The 22890-nt window shown below is 39.0% G+C and overlaps 2 protein-coding genes across 2 annotated transcripts in view; one reads left to right on the forward strand and one right to left on the reverse strand.

The window, feature by feature from the left end:
- LOC142143817 (arylacetamide deacetylase-like) overlaps positions 1–4082 on the forward strand; it is a 32211-nt gene extending 28129 nt beyond the window's left edge. Inside the window, exon 5 of the mRNA XM_075201986.1 lies at positions 3424–4082. Within this exon, the coding sequence (XP_075058087.1) occupies positions 3424–4029 (606 nt within the window). The 3' untranslated portion in view covers positions 4030–4082. The remainder of the gene's footprint in view (positions 1–3423) is intronic.
- Positions 1–22603, reverse strand: part of LOC142143818 (cysteinyl leukotriene receptor 2-like) — a 175674-nt gene extending 153071 nt beyond the window's left edge. The window contains exon 1 of the mRNA XM_075201989.1: positions 22554–22603. The gene's annotated coding sequence lies outside the window, so the exon portion shown is untranslated. The remainder of the gene's footprint in view (positions 1–22553) is intronic.
- Positions 22604–22890: the final 287 nt, after the last annotated feature.

A 22890-nucleotide genomic window follows, 5' to 3' on the forward strand; every position in this document is an offset into this window, starting at 1 on the left:
TTCATGTACCCATTTTTTTTCCAAATAGGGCCTCCAACATTCCAGGATCTAGACAAACAGCAACTGGTCCAGCAGCCACAGGTGGTGACAGTAACAAGAACAGGTAGGAGAGAGGAGGACAGTCTGCCAACTGTCCTGAATCTGGTTGGACAGTCCAGAATTTGGGTGACTGTCTTGCTTAGGATTTGGTCTGACTGAAAGGACAGTTGGTAGGTATGTCCCACTTCACACTGTACTACTTGTGAAGGCAGAACTGCGTGTACCTAACAGTAGTGCACACAGTTTTGCCTGTTTATTTGTCATATAGGATAACCTCCATGTCTTAAGTGCCCCGGGCTCCCCGGAGCCTTATTCCAGCTCTAGCGATACTTTAGGGGTTTTCGCCTTGATTCCATTGCCTGCCTTCTACCTTGCATTGGTCCCATTCTCAGATCACTTTGCTGAACATATGGCCAGCCCCCATTGTACTGACAATATAATTAATCCTGCCTACATTAAACTTACTATATCACCAGCAAACCCTTGAAATAGCTCTCACCTTCACTTAGGCCATTGTCTGCCAACCCTCCCTGCACTGTTATTAAATCAAACCACCACCAATCACTGGGCACAATTAGGGCTCATACACAATTGTTATCAAAAAAGTGTTTTCTTGCAGATGCTTGAAGCAGTTTACCTTTCTGGTGATCGCACTGGATAGCCATTTATTATAAGGATTATTTTGAATGCATTTTTTGAAACACACAGTACACATTTTTAAATATTAAAGAGAGAGATTTGACTGCTAGTTTTTGGCTCATGATGTTAGGGAAAGATACATCAGTGCGGTGAAGTGCTCATATGCTGCTCTGGCAGACTGATCAAATAGGTTTCTGCCAACATGTTTCCTAATAGTTAAACTTATTAAACAGAGTCAGATATGTTTCTATGAAGGGAATTTTGTAAGGATGTGTTAGTAGGCAACTAAAGAAGTTTGAGCACAGAGGCATAAACCAGTCACAGATAATGTAAAAGGATTCATGTATTTTTATAGCACAGGACTGGCAGCTTTTTCCCTGCTTTGCTTTAGAAATGACCCACTGTGTCTTAAGTCATCACATATAGGTTTCCCTAATTGTTACTACAATCGAGTTCCAGTAGTTCTAAATTCCGCCTACTTTTGTGTTTTAGCCCCACCCACAGTTGATTTGGACCAGCCTACTTGAGGTCACTTCAAGAATTTTTTTCCAGGGCCACTTTAAGTTCTCAATCCGCCCCTGCTGATGTGCATACGTTTACAGAACAAGACGGCTGTGGTGTTGTTATGTTTGTGGAGGGGTAAATGAATGATTCCACTTAACACAAGGACTTGAATTTTGATGCAGCCCAAAACTGGCAGAGATCGGCTCTTGCTGCGCTTCAGTGGAGAAGCACATTTTCAGGCACTCTGAGCTTCAAACACACAAATTTATCACCTGTAATATAGAGAGGCTGAGTGTCCTCACACTGCCATGATTTAAATTAGATTTAAATGAGACTAAACAGAATAGTGTTTTAGGTGAAAAAAAATGTATTTTAATGAAAGGGTTGTTGCTAAAAGGATAGAAGGTTGGACTTTGATGTGAAACTTACAATTTTGCACATCTCTATCTCTGTGCACGTTGCAATAGGCGTGCACATTGAAGTGCACTGACTGGGCCATTTTTTTATGTTGACCAAAGAGTGTGTTGCTAATTGACCTATATCCTACACACGTATGCAGTAATCATCACAATATAGATCAACATCTTTGCTTCTCTGCTACCTCTTATATCCACCTCTTTCTTCATGGACCCAGGCTACATACTAATCAAACCCATTCACCTCTGCTCTGGCTACAAAAGCCCCCATTATCAAAGTCCATTCACACAGCACTTCACACGCTATAAACATACCCTAGAATAGTTCAAGGATGCTCTCTCGTATCCACACATTCCTGCAATCCCAAACAGCTTACTAACATTTTTCAGATCTCGTCCACCTCCTCCATCACCTACCTCTTTCATGCCAGAGAAGCGACTTTTAAGAGAAAATTAAACATGGTTTCGATGCACATTTTTCTGCATTATCTATTCCAGACGCTCTTTTCTTTGGGCATCCCAGGTCTGAAAAACAGAGATTTATATGAGAGGAAGAGGAGTGGTAGTAATAAATCTGTCTTTCTTCTGGCAATGGAAGTACAATATTAAAGCTGACCAGCAAGAGATAAGACCTCTTTCTCACCATTTTAAATACCTGTATCCTGATCCTGGAGAGATTCCTGAAACTGGACCAGAAGCTATATATTGACAAGTACCCTTTAATTTTGTTATACTTGTTATACCTGTTTTACTAGAAAGACTGAGCCAAATTTACATATTAGTTTAGTTAGTCAGGGACCAGGTGGGAAGTCCTGAAGATTAATGATATATACCTTTGTTCTGGGACTGAGTTACATTTTAAAGGATAAGTTTAGGGATAGTTAGTCAATCTTATGGACCGAGTCATATAGGAAATTAGATTTTTGTTATATGACTGTCATATAGGAAATAACTAATAAATATAGTTATTTCCGGTTTCAAACCGCCACCAAACTCGATTCTTAGTAAATCTAGCCCAAAGCTTAGAGCCTCTTGGATATTGATAAGTTTCTTTTTACTCTGACAGTTGGCTGTGAGAGAGGTAAGATGGGTGTCTCTTAAAGTAGCAGATAGTGTATTATGGTGTTAATTACTTATATCCTAGTTATGTACTGTATTTACTGTTTGTATAACCTACACAAGGCCCAGCAGAGCACTGTTAGTTGATGTTATAGATCCAGAGTTAATTGTGTGCTATGTATTCTCCCTGTGATCTGTAAAAGAGCCTGCCACATCAGATTCTAGTTATTGTTTATTTAATACATTCTACAAAATGACAACTAGAATCTGATTGGTGTCTATAGGCAACATCTCCACTTTTTGAAACCCGCAGTTTAGTAAATATACATTATATCCACACATACATGGGCGAGGAAGCCCTGAAGGAAGTACATTAAAAGCTGCTGAACATGACTGCTAAAGGCAAAAAAAATAATCAAAATAACTAAAAAGAACACTTTACCCACGTTTCATCCATTAAATAATGGATTTAAATATTCTATAAATTATTATGTTTACTTAAAATGGATGTGCGTGTATGTCATGTGTTTGTTTCCTGCAAGTGGATGAATTCCACAAGCAACACATTCTAAGCATGATTAATTTTTTTTCTACAGTAACAAAAATAGATTTTGTAACATTCACATAAAATGGAAAGCACTCAGAAGTGTCGTCATGTTCACAACAAAAATAAACATCTTCTGTCCACATGTAATGGAATAATTGCTGGCTGGTACATAGGCACTGATTTTGACTGTTTATTAAAACAAAGATTTTATTTTTTCAGCTGCTGCATGACCCAGAAGTCAAAGTGAAACTTAAGATTCAAGTATTAATCTACCCAGTTCTCCAGAGCCTGGATCTAAACACTCCTTCTTTCCAACAGAATGGCAACTTGCCTATACTCTCCAAGACACTGATGGTGTGTTTTTGGAGTGAATATTTCACCACAGATCGAAGATTATTTGAAGCCATGCTGTCTAACAAGCACATATCATCTCAAGAAGCTCAGTTTCTAAAGTTTGTAAACTGGAGTACTTTGTTGCCTGAAAATCTGAAAAAAAATCATGTTTACAATATGCCTGAAAAGGGAAACTCTATTTTTGTTAAAAAGTACCCAGGACTTTTGGATACAAGAGCATCTCCCTTGCTATTAGAAGATGACAAGTTGAAAGGTCTGCCACTGACTTATGTAATTACGTGCATGTATGATGTCTTAAGAGATGACGGCTTTATGTATGTGTCAAGACTTAGAAAAGCTGGGGTACATGTATTACATGCTCACTATGATACTTTCCATGGTATTCTTTTTATGAACACTTGGCCTTTTGATTTTTCTTTGGCACATCATATAATTGACAATTACTTAGACTGGCTTGACCTCAATCTGTGAGAAGTGAGTTGTAACATGTTAAAAATAGACTGCAAAGTAGAGATGGTCACTGACCCCTGTGTTATGGATTACCTTCGTGTTTTGGTTTTGCCAAAACCGCCCTTGCGTGTTTTGGTTTTGGTTTTGTTTGGTTCTGTTTTGCAATTTGTTAAAAAAAAATATTTTTTGGGGCTAAAATAAGTTAATTAAGGTATTATTTTGTACCTACATTATTAATAACCTCACTAACACTAATTTCCAGTCATTTCCATTCAATTTTTACCACCTCATAGGTCACAATATGATTTTCATACACTTTCAAAGAAAAATTGCTGCAGTTCTTGCCAGTGATAAGAAAAAGGCCATTGTCATGCCTGGTATAAGACCAAAAATCCACCTCTTAAGTATGGAATTATTTTTACACAAATCCTGACAACAGTTGTCTAGCCATTTGTTGTGTTTTTAAAATTACCCTCAGTAGAGGTAGGGACCTTAACCATCTAGGATCTTCATCCATGTTACGGCATTTTTCAGCGAGTTCATGGAAAGCTGTTGGGAAAATCAGAAAGTTAGGTTAAAAAAAATAACAATAAGCAGTCCAGCATCATCTACCTCCCTTCTCTCATATACATCCCAGCACCTGCAATCTACACCCCCAACACCTTCATCATCAATATCCTCCGAAGCAACAATTGACAGTTAAACAATCCTTTGCAAGAGGAAGCAAGTATGAAACCTGTCACCCAGTCTGAAGGGGATCACAGACGCCCTGGGTACTATGCTAGTATTAGATCTGCGTCCAATGTCCACTATTAATGCGGCTGGTTTTAGACAGTTACTTGAGGTCTTTCCCCGTTACCAAATGTTATCACTTTACCATTTTACTAGAAAAGCTATTACTCACCTGTACTGGAAGGTTCCTAAAAATTTAATTATTGGGCTACAAAATGGCATTCTACCCACTGTACACTTAACCACATATATGTGGACAAGCGGAACTGGGCAATCAAAAGATTATATGACTGTGACAGCCCACTGGGTTGGTCATTCGCCTTCACCAGCAGGGACAGCAGCAGCATGTACCCAAGTACATCACATTTTTCAGAAGTAGGCTACTCTGTGTATCAGCGGCTTCACTAAGAGGAATACAGCTGACAATCTGTTGCAAAAACTAAGGTATGTCATTGAAACATGGCTAATCCTGCTTGGACTCTCCTGAGGATATGTCATTTCTGATAACGACACCAATATTGTTCAAGCATTACAGTGGGGTGGTATTCCATCACATTTCCTGTTTTGCTCACACAATCAACTTGGTGGTACAGAACTTTTAAAAAATGACATGCAGGAGATGCTGGTTGTGTCCCGAAAAATTTTGGGTCAATTTCGGTTTTCTGCAACAGCATGTAGGAGAATGCAGCAGCTGCAAGAAGACTAGAATTTGAGGGGAATGTACTTTAGTCCAGTGAAGTAGTCACCTGTGAAGAGAGTGCAGACACGGTTAGCTTGAGTTAAGTGATTGCCTTAATAATACAGTTTGACAAGGAGCTACAGAAATTTAAGATATGAAATAAAACAAAGTAAATGTGCTAACTATATTTTAATTGTAGATTAAAGGATCCAAGAGCTATCAACATCTTGTAAGAATGTCTTCTCCTTCAGTTTCTCTGGCAACTGCTTGTTGGAAAAAAATTGGCTTTCCCAAGACACCCAATGGTGATGCAGATGAGTCCGCACAACATTTTGATATTTGCTCTGCTCTAAAAGAATTGCCCAAAAATTGTGGCAGCTCTGCCCTAAAATTAACTACTAATTCCATTTGGAAGGCCATTATCGGCAATTACATCATAGTACACAGACTTCTATGATGGTGGATTCCAGTGGGGATGAATTAGTATTGTTTGAGGAAGATTAGCACTGAACCCTGCGACCTCTCCTGTTTCTGAGTGAGCTATGATACAATAAAATGTAACTGCAGATTTAGACCAAAACTGTCAGCCCTATTATTTCTATTTCAGCAATTACAATTAGCAATGGAGCTCTTCTCTTTGGGTGTTACCTATATAACGCAGTAGAATTTGCCTGCAAATTCTACAGACAAGCCTGCTTGTCTTCCTCTTCATCAATGACTCTTAGCAATTGAGGACTCGTCTTTGGGTGTATATTACACCCAAACCTTATTGGTGCAAATTAGGAAAAATACAGTTTAATCCCTGCTAGGCCCTCCACCATCCTTTGCATGTTAATAGAAGATTTGGTTGGAGTTATGGGCAAGGTCACACATTTTTTGGTGAAATCTTTCAAACCAGCCCAGATGTCAAATTGTTGTGGTCTGCCACCTGCATCATCCCTGCTTGCGTTTGGAAAGTGCAAATTGGTGCAAGAACCTCACGTGCCAGAACTGCTGCCACTGGTGCCACACTGCTGCCACTGGTGCAGGACTTACACAATCAACCACATCCTCATCAGCGCCCTTGTCGGCTACCCAAATTTCCCCCTCATCCTCTTCTAATTCCAAAGTGTCATCCTCACTTGGTGTATTACCGACTACACTCAGGCTGTTCAGGCACACATCATCAGAAATGAAAGGGCCCTTCTTTATGGGCACACTAACAGAATGGTCACGATTACACATACCACTGGTGGATGGACTCTCCACAGGGATTGGTGTCATTTCTGATGCTGAGCATATATTTTCCCCTAATTCCTTTCTGTTATCTTGCAGCTCGGCTTTCACACGTAACAGTAGTTGTGCACCACTTTTGGACTGCAAATTACTTGGTCTTGCTTAGTCACGAGTGACCGTACAAGCAGAAGGCTCAGTAACATTTTTTGATCTGTCACTTATTGAGAAAGGCGAAGGCCTCATTCTTTCTTTGCCACTGCGTGTGTAGAATGGCATGTTCGCAATTTTTTTTTTTATCGGCAGTTAACTTTTCCTCAGTTAAAATTCTTTTTCGCTTCAACAATTTTTTGTTTTGTGTGTTTTTTTTGCTTGATTTAAAATGACTATGTACTTTTACATAGGCTTTACCAGATGACATACTGGGAACACTACCATCAGGACTGGTGCCAGCACCTGCTTGCTGATCCTGCTCATATGTGGACTGCTTTGAATCCAATTTAATGAGCCCAAAGCAATTGTAGTGCAAAATATTAAATAGATAGTGCTGCCAGATAAGACTTTCAACACCAGAAACATTGTAGTTTCACACTGAGGAATATGGGACACCCCAAAACACTTGTATTTTAAAATATTCAAAAGATAGTGCTCCTAGATTAGACTTTCTGCAGCCATAAAATAGTTTCTGTAGGAGGGAATATGACACCCCAAACAGTTGGTAATGTTTGCAAAAATGCCTCTATCCTGCTCTCTTACTGCTGGAAGAATTGCTAGAAGAATTGCAAGAATAATTGCTCTTTCCCTGCTCTAATGTTCACTGCTCTAATGTTGCCTGCGACCTAACCCTGCTCTCTCCCTCTGTCAAATGGCGATGGATTGCTGTGGAGGCTGGTATTTATGGATTTCAAATATTGCGTGATGACGTTTTGCCTCAATTTCAAATCTGAAGTGTCGCGAGAGTACCAAGCGTGCTCGGCTCAGTACTCGGATAGGTGAAGTTCGGGCAGGCCCATCTCTACTGCAAAGTTAATAAGCATTTTGTGTGTCTGTTTTTATGAGTCTGCTAAAACTTAAGAGCCATAACTGTAACATCTCTACACAGTACAGTAGCTTCTACAGCTTTATCTGTAGTCACCACTAAATTGCCCCTTGATGTAGCTGCTTAGCATATGGTTTATGGTTTAGCGTAAAATTGAGATTTTTTCTTTCACCATAAAATGCATATTGTATACAAACGCATGCACCTATGTTTTTGCAGCTGTACTTTAAGTTATATGTATTATTGTCATCAACTGAGAAACTTCACCAGACCTACGGGATGCTCAAAGATTTGCCTCCTTGAAGGCGTATCTTAATCGTGTATAAGTCAAAATGTGATGCATCTCCATGCCTCTACTGTGCTGAATTTACACATTAATACCCATGATCCAACTCTCCAAGTGTAAGAGGACTTTTAGAATATATTTGACTCAAAATAAGGCCACAAGTTCCATGAACACACACAGTGTGATACATCGTACGCCAGTCACATTTTTACGTGGTGCAAATGGGCTTGTGTCTAACTATAAACCAGACCCTTATACTTCAAACTGGCATTTGTTATGTGGTTACAAAATCCTGATTGCTTATGCCTGATCATTGATTGTGCCATAACAGAATACTTAAGAGAGCCATAACCCTGCTTGAATGTTCACTGGTGCATCGTAAGTCATGAGTCGAGTCCCTGATTTAATTACAAAAGTTGCCATACATGGGCTTCTCCTGCCACTCTGCTTCTCTGAGCAGCAGATGAGTTATGAAATGTCATATTTGACCACTCAGGCTTGTTTTGTGATTCACATCATGTCTGGCAGTGCATCAGCAGTTGGCTGCACACAGGCATATATCACGGTAGTCCTCTGCGGATAGTCACCTGACAACCACATTTAATAGCATGCTTTAAATCACTTCTAGGCTCTGCGCTCAACTTTGAGTCACACACAGCCCAATTTGCCAAAATTGCCAGTGACGTTTCTGCCCGTTTGGCCATCATTGGACTCCTAAACCATAACTCCAAATACCTTTTAATTGTCCCTTGCTGTGGCTAGTAAGATAAAGGAAATGCAAGTTTTAGGGCTGTGTGAGAGTTAGAACTCCATTTATTGAGAAATGTGCTACTAATCATCTTCTGGGTGTAAGGTTTTTTTATTTTTATATAGGTAGTATTAGAGTATCTCGGAGACACAAGGTGCCTCAAACCCTATTACTCAACTGGTTTAACTTTTTCTGTTTTTTTCCTTTGCTTTTCCTTTATATATTTTTGTTACGAATAAAAATGTCTGTTTTACAACAATACTTTTTTTAAAATAAGAATGTATCAATTCAGTAGAAACTAGTGACACCATTGAGGCATAGTGAGGGATATTCATGAAAGCCGCTAGTCTTGTCTTGAACAACTAATCCGAAGTATGTTTCCATTTTCTAAACTGTTAGAGAAACATGACAGAATCTAATTAGTAACAGCACCACCTTTTTTCCAGTTACCTGTGGAACTCTTATCTCATATATGTCCTTTGTGTCCCTAGTTCCTACTGTATACTGATTATTATATATGTCCAAAAACTGGCTGCTTCTATTGTACATATAGGTAATGTGTCCTTAGGCCTATAAACTCTTAATCACTTGATTTTTCTTATCTAGAATGGATAAAAAGATGTGTATTTGAAGTAAGTATTTTGCAGATTACACAATCTGAGCATGTTGCCAATAAAATATCAACTACGTTGTTATAATTAAATGAAATCTTTCTTTTTTATGTATGTACTGTAGAAAATGTAGTATTGGTAGATTTGTATTCCTTAGGTTAGTTGTTATATTTCTTTCTTTAAGTAAACACTTAGGAAAATATACTATCCATGCCTTTGTTTAAGAAAGCTTAACGACATTGGCAAATTCTCCTGCTTTTTTTTTAATCTTCGTAATGTATTAATATGTTAAAAATAAATGTTTGGTATATTTTCTATATGTCTATTCTTATGGTAGATATGGTAATATAGATGAATTCTTAAAAGAAAATGATATAGGATTACAACATACTTTACACCGCAATTTTAGGTTGAGAGAAGGGACCTAATACACTGTATACTGCTGAGTTTGTGTTTTTTTTTTGCATGTGTCTAAAGATATTAGCAAATTTGAATCTGCTGTATACATACATTCATAACTAAAATGGGCCTATTATGATCATTAATTTGTAAATTTGCACCAAATGTATCTTAGTCAGTCACGTGTGGCCAAAATGCAATGCATCACACGGTTTTCCTGTATATGCCCTTTCTTGCTAAATATCATTTGAAAGTATCACCGCCATAATTCACATACGACTGGAACTCCATTGAATGTCTGTTCTCTAGTTTATTCTCACATAATATATTATATATATATATATATATATATATATATATATATATATAACATTATTGAATGCAGAATTGTGTTAAATAAGTTCTTTATTCAAAAAGTTAGGACTAAAGCCTCATGCATGTGAGACTGCACATTTGAAGTAACCTGTAATCAGCAATCTGATTCAACCACAAACAGTGGTGGGCACAGGTCTCTGCTAGGTGTAATTAACTATCAATTTATTCACTGATAGTCCATCTCACTCTTGTAGAAAGGAGAGGCAGTTCCATCATGGGGTCGAGCTACAGAGAAGTTCCACCATCAATTACCTTTGATACCAGGGTATCAAAAGTAAGCTGCAGTTGCCAGTTGTAATCAGTTGCTATACTGCAACTGATGACCACAGTATGGATATCCAATTCAGTGTGAAAAAACATTTCTTTCATCCTTTCATGAGCTCCGAAAGAATGTCATAAAAATGTCCTAACTGGTTTCTTAACCATCTAGGAAATTTCCTCAGAGGGTTTGGAAATTGTATACTTTCAGCAAGCAACATCTTTTTTTTTAATTTGTATTCATAATAAACTGTATATTTAATTATTTTTACTGTGTTGGTACTTTAATATTTAAAAGTTTGGTCATCCTCAGCACTGTGTTTTTTCTTTGCAAGTATAAGATGCGCAACACAAAATGTTGCTTTAAAGTGTGCACAAACTTACAGCACCAAATTTTATGTAAGTTGCATTTTTACACACGACACCTGCTAAAAATGCTCGATTTGACTATGAGCAATGATGCACACTTGCGCTTCACATTTGTATTTTGAGTTGTACATGTCCTAAGATATGTGCAACCTTAAATCTAACATTTGGATGCATCTGATGCATTAAACATTATCAAACTTTCACCTGGTTCATCTAGGAGCAAATATTACATCTCATAGCAAAAGCATTTGAAGAACCGTGTAACTCAAATTAAAACACATTTCAAACGTATTGGCAGATGCCTATTGGACTGTATTTGGTGTCAGCAGATGTAAGGATGATAATCCACACGTTGCAGTCTTGACCACATTGATGCTTTATAGGATACAGGGAGAGATAATACAGCGAGCAGTCATGTGAAAGTGGTATATATTTACAGTATATATACACTAGAGCTGAGTACTGCATGTCCATGCAGCACCGTGTCACATACACACCGGAAGACACCGGACCTTGCGCAGTAGAGTGGTCATCTGGACAGGCCAGATGGCATTGCACCTCCGGTCCCCAGTAACTTAGAGATATCTCTACAAAAACACATGAATTAACTTTGTCAGTAAACCTTTATGTGGTTCTCCTGTAACCAAAACAAGGGGTTACTACAACATATAATATCAGCAAAAGCATAAATATTCATAACATTCCAAACCACATTTTGTACGACATGTAATCAACACTTGTGAAGTAAGTCTTTTCGTAAGCATATCAGGTGCATTTTACTTGGTTGCAATGCAGCTTACACTAATTGACTTACTCTCAATAACTTCACAAATCATAATCTTCAACATTTATTATAATTATATTTATATTGCACCAGCAAATTCCATAGCACTTTATATTTGGGAAAAAACACAGTAATAAACAATAAACAATACTGGGTAATACACACAAAGAGGTGAGAAGGCCCTGCTTGCAAGCTTACTCAAATAAAATGTCTAATGGAAATATGTTTAGACCTGCCATGATGCTTGGTCTTGCTGACTGATCAATAGTACGTTTGTTAGCACATCTAATGTTGATGATCTCCACTCTATTTAAAAGATGTAGTTCACACAATCTCTTTAATCAATAAAGCGTCTTTCAAAGCCATATACAATGCTTTGGTAATTGAAAGAGCAACTGTAGGCTGCTTCCTACTTGCCCAGCTGACTTCTGTGCCTGTTAATCCAAACGGGTATACGAACGACGATCATCTTCACCTGCTTCCCAATCTGCATGGCAGAAAATCTCTAGTTCTGAAGATTTTAATTTTGAGAACTTCAGAGATAGTAATCGGATTCTCTTAACAGCAGTCCAATGCTGTTTTTTGGAACTTATTGCAAATTGACTCGCTCGACTCACTACTGTACATGTGTGATGTTTTGATGACAACACTTGCATACATAAACTTTCAATTACATTCTGATAGGGGATATCTTTCATCTCTATTTCAGATTCACTTGTTGGAGACGTATATTTTGTACTTTTACCAACAGGGGTATTTACTGGTTCAGCATCTGTCATCACGTACTTAAGAAAGTATAGACTCAATGTAACTTTGTTGATCCTTGGTGTCATTCTCAGAATTCAGATTTTGTGAAATCATCATTCCCAATAGGTGATGTGCAGAACCTAAGTCTTTAAATCTGAATTTTTCTCTCAACAAACTTTTTATACTGTCTGTGATTTTTCTGATCTGCAAGCTACAAGTCATCCACATATACAACAATGATGAACAGCTTTCCATCTATCATTTTGTGGCATAGACAGCGATCAGTCCCAGTCCATGTCAATCAACATAGTGTCTAGCTTGATGTCACACCAGCCACTTTGCTTGAAGTCGTACAAAGGTTTCTTTAATAAACATACTTCTCCTTCTGGATATGTGTTCTTATTATACTGCTCTGGAGGCTTCATATAGATTTTAACTAATCAAATTGGTAGAGCAACAAATCATGCAAAGTCAATAAGTCAATAACTAAACGAAGTGTACTGCACCTTGCCTCAAGAGAAACGATTTCCCCATTACCAACTCCGGACCATTAAGTTAAACCCTTTGAAACAACACTAGCTTTGTAATGGCCAATCAATTTGTCTGTATTTAACTTTAACAATGTTGGTTTATTCCTCACTATATCTCCTTGAAGGTTTTCATTTATTAATTCTTGCAGAAGTTCTTTTCTCTTGCTGGTTATCAAGATTTAAAGTCTCTGACTCAGACACACTGGAAGATGTGGGTATTTCAACTATTACTACCTTTTCTTGAACTTCATGTCCTATTTCTCCACTAGGTGATGCTGTTTCATAAAATATATTGTCTCTGGATTTAATGTGTTTTCTCATTCACACAATGTCCCAAAGCCTGTAGCCTTTACTTTCAAGACAATTGGCAAGCAGAATACAGTCTTGTGATTTAAATTTACACCTTCTCTGCTTAGGGATGTGTATGTATGCTTTGCATTCAACACCCTAAGATGGCTGACATTAGAATTTTTTCCAGACCACTTTTCATTTGTTTTCTTGCCTTTTACTGCAACAGTGGGTGCATAGTATTTTTAATAAATCACTCTTTGTACTGTTGCAGCCCAAAATTATTTTCTAGGTCAGAGTCACTTCATCGCACGTGCTCTCAATTATCGTATGATTTGCATGCTCACTTACATCATTTTGTTCAGGCTTGTGCGACATAGTCAACTGATGTTGAACTCTATGTTTTGTTTTTTTTTACAAAGTCATCAAAGTTCTTTTTCAGGTATTCTCCTCTGTTATCAGATCTTAAAATCTTTAGTTTATGACCTGTTTGAGCCTCCGACAAAGTTTTGTACTCCTTGATCTTGTATATGACTTCACTTTTCGCTTTAAGAAAATACATTCGAGTCATCCTTGTATAGTCATCAATGTCATTAAGTAACGATAACCACAAATTGACTCAGTCTCCATCCGTATGCACCAATGCTAATGGTGCCTCAGCTCTTGTCATTGACTTCAAGAAGGGTTGTCTGGTTGGTTTACCTTTGGTGCAACTTTCACATATTGGTTTATCAGGATTATTTAAATACATTCCTTTTACCATCCCATTCAGACCTCTCTGCACAATATCGTACCCAAAATGTCCTAAACGCTTGTTCCACAGTTCCACAATCTGACTTGTGTCAGAAGTAGCCATCACATAACACGCCTCAGTATCTAAGACATAGATTCGCTGACAATGGGTAGCTGTCACTATTAAAGTCCCTCTTTTATTTTGCACATAGGTGAATTCTACTTTATAACCTTTGTTTTCACTTATGTCAATCAGATTAGTTCCTAAATCTGATACAAATAAAAGTTCTTTGTAATGGCAGTTTTACCTTCTATCCTCATACGGACTGTAGTTGTTCCAACTTCCATTGGAACACTTGCTCATTGAAGTAAACCAGTGTTTGCTACAAATGAAGTGTCTGGTGGCTCCTGAATCTATGTACCAACAGTCCTTTCTGTGACCATCTGCCACATTTAAAGCTGCCTCGTCGTTTTTATCACGGTTGCTTTTTGTACCACTCTGTATTTTTAAATTACACTTTGAGGCCTTTTGTCCCATTTTGTAACATATAAAGCACTTGTACTATGGCTTTTTAAACTTAGTATCCTTAATGAGCAAAACAGTTGTTTCAGCTTCAGTGTTCACATCTATCCGCTCCTGGAATTGTAATAGTTTCACCCTTAGGACTTCCATAGTTAAGTTGGTAGGAAATGTCTTCAATGCCACTACAAGAAAATTGAATTTTCTGTAACATAGCCATGACACCTCTTAGTCATCCACTTGGTCTTCCATGGACATTGGCTGCTGTGAAACAGATAACATTTTATCAATGTATTCATTCATGTCTTTGCACTCACGTAATTTGGTTCTGTACAAATTGCACCTCAGTTTTATATATCTCATGAGACCTTTGTCTTTATACACTATCTGCAGGGAAACCCACATATCTTTTGCTGACACTTTCCCTTTTATGTATGAGTATGAATAGATGCTGTTCCACAGCTAAGCCAATGGTTCCAATGGACCTATCCACATCATCGAGATTCCGGTCACCTGGGCCACTTGTGACCTTCCAAAATGTCTCACGCTTTAACTGCATCTCCAAACTGAATTTCCACGTGGAATAATTTTTAGAGCCTCTCAATTTCGCGAACTCCATGCTCACACCTGGGGTATACATTTTCACCTTAATTCAAATAAAGTAGCTATACTTGCCATTTCCTCTGATTTGAAGTTACTTCTCCTGTTCAATATGTTCCTCGAACTTTGATTGCTGGGCACATATCCTAGTAGCAGATGTCTATTGGACTGTACTAGGTGTCAGCAGATGTGCGTAAGGATGTTAATCCACACTTTGCAGTCTTAACCAGAATGTTAGCTTTATTGAGCACAGGTTACAGGAATATAAGTAATACAGTGAGCAGTCTTGTAAAAATAATACATATGTATATATACTAGAGCTGAGTATTGCACATCCATGTAGCACCGTGTCACATACAAACAGGAAGACACTGGACTCTGCGCATATGCAATAGGTACTTTTGGTAGAGCATATTGTGAAGTAGGCATCTGGACAGCACTGTTTCTCCAGCCCCCAGTAGTGGAGACAGTGTGTAGCACTGATCTTTCTCAACAAAGGGAACATACTTAACCCATTATTCTGCACATGCACCTTAATGCTCCCAATCCTCCTGTCCAAGGCAATGCAAATGCAAGATATGTGCAACTCTAAATTTGAAAGAAAATTGTGAGCATGCACCAATCTTTATCATTTATACGTCGCACAAATGCACTTATGTGTAACTGTATATGACGCCCAGCTAAGCACCAGATCGGGAGTAATGTTTTGATTTTCAATTATTCCAATAAATCACTGATTAAAGCCAAGGATGCATTTCTGTAGTTATACTAATTACAAAGTAACCATGGGGGGAAAAATCTTGTTTTTCAAATAAATAGTAGATATTGATTCTAATCTGTTCCCCATACTGTGAGGAAAAAACATCTATGACGATTGCTTGAATAAATTAAGAAATATGGTCCCAGGTTACCGGCGAGTGGAAATGTACGACGCGTTCTGCAAGGGCACATTTAAAGGATAAAAGGATAAAAGAGTTCCCATTTATTAAGTGCCCCTCAGAGGTGGAGTGGCAGAGGGGGTTAAAGGCTCCAATTATGTGATAGCTCCATGAGAGGGCTGAAAAATGCAGAGATGGATCCCCACCTTCAGTGGTCCGCCATAAGAGGAACCAGATAAAGAGCTGTACTTGTAACCATTATGATCTGTGCTGAAGAGTTTGGTGTTTGAATCTATGTCCTTTGCAACCCTTATAATATGTGAAGGAGGAAAAGGCTTTGTAAAATTAAAACTGTTTATTTTTGCTATGAGATGGTCGGGCGACCAACTGTTCTGTGACATTTGCACTGCACATCACTAGTCTCCACTCTATGTTATTGTGTTTACGTACTTGAGTATTCAGGGATCCATCTGGTTGCGGATGACACATTCACGCCATAGCTGAAGCAGAATAGGAGTGGGGTACCACACAACATACTGGTTCCTAAGTACGTGATCGCACACATGACCAGCGCTGGTTACACAGCAGTGTAAATTTAGTTTTCATTTTGTTTGTGCAATTAGCAAATGTTGGTTAATATTTCTTTTTTTCAGGATTCTGGGACATTTTTGTATTCTTCTGCAAACAAAGAAATAACAGTTTTGCATCCTATTTCTATTTTAAACATACATACTGTAGTTAAGAGTTTTCTAAATAACATTTTAATTACTTTTTACACATTTTTTAGAATGATCCCCTACATCTTACGTCTCAATTTTCCTATGCAGCAGATTATTAGCTCTGTAAAAAAACATGAACACAGTTAAACATGTAAGTAATATCTTATACATAAACACATTGCAATTAAACCAATTTTAAGATTGTAGTTTGCAATTATGCCATAAAGCCAAATATCTATTCAAGTGGGAAAAATGATCTGATGGATTTAATAAAATGTTAATTAGTGTGTTGAAGATTAAAATGTAATCTCTAAAGCATGACTTTCCTGTTCAAGTGACAATTATATCTATGCCATCAATGAAGTAAGTCCTAATAACTACAAGAGTCTTACTTTGACAAGGATTTTGTTATTAACCTATTGCATATACAGTCATGGCCAAAAGGTTTGAGAAGAACACAAGTATTGGTTTTCACAAGTTTGCTGCTTCAGTATACCATAGCAACAACTGAGAAAAAGGTCTAAAAACACTGAAGTAAATTGACAAGCATTTCATAACTGTCAAAGGCTGTTATTGACAATTACATTAAGTTTATGCAATGAGTCAATATTTGCAGTGTTGACCCTTCTTTTTGAAGACCTCTGCAATTTGCCCTGGCATGGTGTCAATCAACTTCTGGTCCACACACTGACTGATGGCCGCCCATTCTTGCCTAATCAATGCTTGAAGTTTTTTCAGAATTTGTGGGTTTTTGCTTGTCCACCCGCGACTTAAGGATTGACCACAAGTTCTTAATGGGATTAAGACCTGGAGAGTTTCCTGGCCATAGACCAAATATTTTGATGTTTTGATCCCTGAGACACTTAGTTATCACTTTTGCCTTATGACAAGGTGCTCCATCATGTCACGGGCACTAGGAGTCTTTGCCCAGGATATCACCAGATGATGGACTTACCAGAGAAATAGAGTTGGTGCTATGGTTCTCTGGTAGCAGGGTGACAACGGAACAGGAGAAACAGCAGATGGTGAGAGAATGCTCGAGGAAAGTCTATGACTAGCAGCGGCTGGTAATGAGTAGATGAATGTACACGAGGAACCAGATGGACAAGGGAACGTGAGGAAAGTCAGTGGTCTGCGTATAGCAAGTTGTACCACTGCTATAGTGAGGAGGAATGTCCAGGAGTAGTGAGGAGGTAGTGAGAGTCAGCGTTCTGCGTATAGCAAGTTGTACCGCTGTCTATAGTGAAGGAATGGAATCCAGGTGAAGGTAGGTAACGGGGAAGTCAGTGGTCTGTGTATAGCAATTTGTACTACTGCTTATGTGAGAGGATACTTGAAACTGGTGTCACAGGGAACAGGAGTCAGTGGTCTGCGTCAGCAAGCTGTACCACTGCTATATATATGTGAGGAGGGGCACGAGGAGATGAATGTAAAGCAGAGTATACACGGGACACACAGAACTTGATCCCACGATGATATCCACAATACAATGATAACTGACAAGCACTGCTTGAGGTATACAAAGTCACAATAACTATCCGGGCAATAGGAAACAAAGTCAATAGTAACAATAGCTTCAGTGGATAGGAGGCTCCGGAGGAGAACACAACTCAGTCCAGATGGATATGCAATACACAAGCAAAGTCAATGGAAAGTATTCATACCGCGGTTCAGGAGAGCAGGCTGTCAGAGAGACGTGCAGGGATACCTGATCGGCTGAAGGCCGGCAGGAGGAGAGACCACTGGAGGGTGGAAGCGGTAATCAGGTTAGTGCAGCGCACGGCAGGTAATCCAGAATCCACGAAGCAATACTCAGGAAGCAGTAGTAAGTGGAACTGGAAACATGAAGAACACGGGAGAGTTGAGGCTGTCTGGTATCCAGTAGTAGAGGTGGAGGCAGCGGAGAGCTGACACGATCAAACCCAGGAGAGTTGAGACGATCAGGAACTCTGTAGCAGTAATAGAGGCAGTGGATAGGAATCAGCTGCGCGCAGGCACGATGAAAACAGGAGAGTGGAAGTGAGCAGGAACTCTGTAGAAGTAACGGAGGCAGCGGATAGCAATCAGCTGAGTGCAGGTACGATGAACACAGGAGAGTTGAAGTGAGCAGGAACTCTGTAGAAGTAACGGAGGCAGCGGATAGGAATCAGCTGCGTGCAGACACGAGGAACACAGAAACACCTTCAGAGGCTCATGGGGAATGAGACTCCAAGATCAGGCAACCAGGTAATGATCACAGGTGGTTTAAATAGGGAGGGTTGCCTGATCATCCAATCAATTAAAAGCAACAGGTACTGAAGGTTTGAAAGGGCTGCACATGCGCAGACCCTCAGGATGGCGGACGGCCACGGTTTCTGGATACACGGGAAATGGCACTCACAGTCCGGTGAGTGACACATCATGATGGAAAGGGCATTGTTCATCACCAAACTGTTCTTGGATGGTTGAGAGAAGTTGCTTTTGGAGTAATTTTTGGTACCATTCTTTATTCATGGCTGTGTTCTTAGCCAAGGGAGTGCTCTCACTCACAATTTTGCCTGAGAATCAACCCCATACATGAATGGTCTCAGGATGCTTTACTGTTGGCATGACACAGGCCTGATGGTAGCGCTCACCTTTCCTTCTCCAGACAAGCGTTTTTCCAGAGTCCCCAAACAATCTGAAAGGGGATTCATCAGAGAAAATTACTTAACCCCAGTTGTCAGCTGTCCAATCCCTGTACCTTTTGCAGAATATCAGTCTTTCCCTGATGTTTTTCCTGGAGAAAAGTGGCTTCTTTGCTCGCCTTTTTGTCACCATGCCATCCTCCAAAAGTCATCACCTCACTGTGTGTACAGATGCACTCACATGTACCTGCTGACATTCCTGAGCAAGCTCTGCAAAGGTGAACTGATACCGCAGCTGAATCAACTTTAAGAGACGGCCTGGTGCTTGCTGGACGTTTTTGGGTGCCCTGAAGCCTTCTTCACAACTATTGAATCTCTTTCCTTGAAGTAACTTCCGGGTATCGTCCCGGCCGTTGCCTAGGTAATGGACGAGACGCTGTGGTAGTTTGTGCCCCGTCCCGGCATTAGGGTCATCCGGACGCGTGTGCAAATCAGGCCAGGGAACATTAATTAACAGCCTCCGGTGGCTGATCACCACTGCCTCTCCTCATTGGCCTGCACCCGTATATAAGGCAGGGAGGGCTTAGCCTCCCTGCCAGTTATAGTTCTGTCTTTCTGTGCCTAGCCTGCTCCTAGCTATTGTTGGTGTGAACCTTGGATTTGACTACCTGTGTATCACCTATTTCCTGTCCCTGCATCATGATCCATTGCCTGTCTCCGGATTCTGGACCGTTGCCTGTGACCTTGACCGTGCTGATACCTGACATCCCCTCCGGTGTTCCTTTCAGTCTGCAGATCGCTGACCTGCCTCTGTTCCGTGTGTCATCTTCTGTACTTGTGCGCAACCGTGTGAGTATAAACTGGTTGTCATAACAACTAGTAGCAATATTCTTGCCTGTGAAGCCCTTTTTGTGCTAAGTGATGATTACTGCACGGGTTTCCTTGCAGGTAACCATGGTTAGCAGAGGAAGAACAATGATTTTAAGTACCGACCTCCTTTAAAAGCTTCCAGTCTGTTATTCTAACTCAATCAGCATGACAGAGTGATCTCCAGCCTTGTCCTCGTCAACACTCTCACCTGTGTTAACAAGACAATCACTGGCATGATGTCAGCTGGTCCTTTTGTGGCAAGGCTGAAATGCAGTGGAAATGTTTTTGGGATAAAGTTCATTGTCAAGGCAAAGAGACACTTTGAAATGAATTGCAATTCATCTGTTCACTCTTCATGACATTCTGGAGTATATGCAAATTGCCATCATAAAAACTGAGGCAACAGACTTTGTGAAAAATAATATTTGTGCCATTCTCAAAACTTTTGTCCATGACTGTACATTAGAGACTTCTTAGTTTTAAGGTTGGCTAACTGATTAGACAAAATATTTTTGAAACTGCTATGCTAAAAAAATATGATTAATACTGTTTGGACAATGGCTGGGAAAACAAAGCAGCCTTTAACATGCGTTTTCAAACCACCAAATATTGGATGTGGCTTGAAAACACAAACGGCAAACTTTGCATGCGATGTATGACATTTTAAAAACAGTTTGACTCAGTTTTCTCCATGTGGCAAGGGAGCCCCGTGCTACCAACCTTGCATGGGACTGTAATAAAGACACAGTAGATGCCGACACGTCTCCTATAGATTCCGATTGTAGTAAATGCAGGTAGTTGTAATTTACATAACTTATCATGGCGAGACTGCGATTTATGGATTTAAAGCTGCAATGCCAAGACCCGTTGCCTCTATAATCTAATCTAAGGGTTAGGTTTAGTGTTAGAGTTAGGGCTACAATTAGGGTTAGGGTAACAATTGTGATAATGGCTTCCACATTGTACATATGGCGAGTGCTGGCATTGCCGCTTTAAATTCGTAAATCTCAGTGTCACCATGATAAGTGACATAAATTACAACTGCCAGTGTTTATTACAATCGGAAACTATAGGAGGCGCGTAGGGCATTTATTGTGTCTTTATTATGGTAAGTCTGCATTTACTTCTTATCGCGATTCTTGTAATCGGAATTGTTTTGTCGGTATACATGTTGTCTGAATTATAAGCAGCGCTAAATCGTACCCCACCCATAGAAACACCATTACATTGTAGTCTTGTCTCTTATTTGTTTGTAAAGTGCTTAGCAGTTGATAACCATAAACCTTTAACTTAACCTTAGCAGTATTGCTATGTAATAAGAGACACCACACCAACTTGTTGGCAATTAACTCTATTTATTAAGTTAAACTTGCACTGATATGATAGAGGGAGAACACTGTACTCAGTCTTGGAAAAAAAATTGGTAAATTACTTTTTTGCGCTGAGGTTTCCCATACACAATAGGTAGAGTAAATCTAATGAATATATAAAAACAGGAAAAAATACTTATATCGGTTGATGGTATGATGTTCAAGTCCTTTCAAGCGATCATAGAGAATTTTCTGATAGTAAACAAACCATGCGGAAGAGAAAGAATGTACAATAGTGTAATACTGTATGTTACAACAATATAAAGGGTATTGTAAGGGTAATTTGTACTCAGTCTTGGCTACTGATCAGTACTGATCAGGGTGTCCCATTTTGAGTCACCCGTTCTAGAGACATCCATATTATCTGCCATTGTACATAAACGCATGAAGGTAAGCATTCTTCAACACATAAAGAAGCATTGAGAGATCACAATTTTCTGTGGGTCATTAAAGATCCTTAGGGAGAGATTCACTTGCTGGCAATTACAATATGATTTCCACTCATTTTTGTGCAAGGACAAATAAGTGGATATTTCTGTCCAATCTCCGCCGCGAGGTGACTTGCTGACGTTCCGGAGACACCTCACGTCTAATTGAACCTCCCCCTTAAAGTTTGTTCACGATAAGAGGCTTCTTTCCTATCACCATCATATTTAGTGTAGATACACCGATATAATGCTGGGAAATGCTGCAAGCCTAACGTGGCTAATAACAGATGATACACTGTACATAATGTTACATACAATGTGAAAGATCTTAATTTCTGCTATAATATGTGAACTGTTTACATATATATAGGTTTTGTGGCCCTTTAAGAATATAATTCTTATCTTGTAGCCAGAGGCCTTTATAGTAAACTATTGTTATATTATATGATATACACCCAAAACACATTATTAATATTTTATTAACCTATCAATATTATTGAATGTAAAAACATGTTCGGATATCTTCAATGAGATTGTAAAATCTATTTACAGACAGATGATATTTGGAGACATGGACAAGTCCCTGGCTGGTCATTAGTGTGGGAGACAGTTTGAGAACGACTGAGAACATGGGAACTAGAAGACATAACCTTATGTGATTAATCAGGTTTTATATTCCTACATTGTAAAGTATCCATGCATTAGTCACACTATTTGAACATGAATCTATTCACATGATGTGGAATTCTTTTCTTATTTACTTACCTTTTTTTTAGCTTTTTTTTTCTATAAATGTTCTTATGTATATTTCGAATAGAGATGGTCACTGACCCCCGTGTTTTGGTTTTGGATTCGGTTTTGGATCTGGATTACCGTCGTGTTTTGGTTTTGGTTTTGGTTTTGCAAAACCTCCATTGCGTGTTTTGGTTTTGGTTTTGGTTTTGTTTGGTTTTGTTTTGCTATTTTTTGGGAAAATCCATGTTTTTGGGCCTAAATTAACCCAATTTAGTGCTCCAACTGTTTTAGAGACAAGTAATCTAATTGTTGAGGTAATAAATCATCCCAAAAAACAGTTTAATTCTTCGTTGGTAGGCCTATTCTA

This window comes from Mixophyes fleayi, chromosome 3 (genome assembly GCF_038048845.1).
Source record: "Mixophyes fleayi isolate aMixFle1 chromosome 3, aMixFle1.hap1, whole genome shotgun sequence".
NCBI lineage: Eukaryota > Metazoa > Chordata > Amphibia > Anura > Limnodynastidae > Mixophyes > Mixophyes fleayi.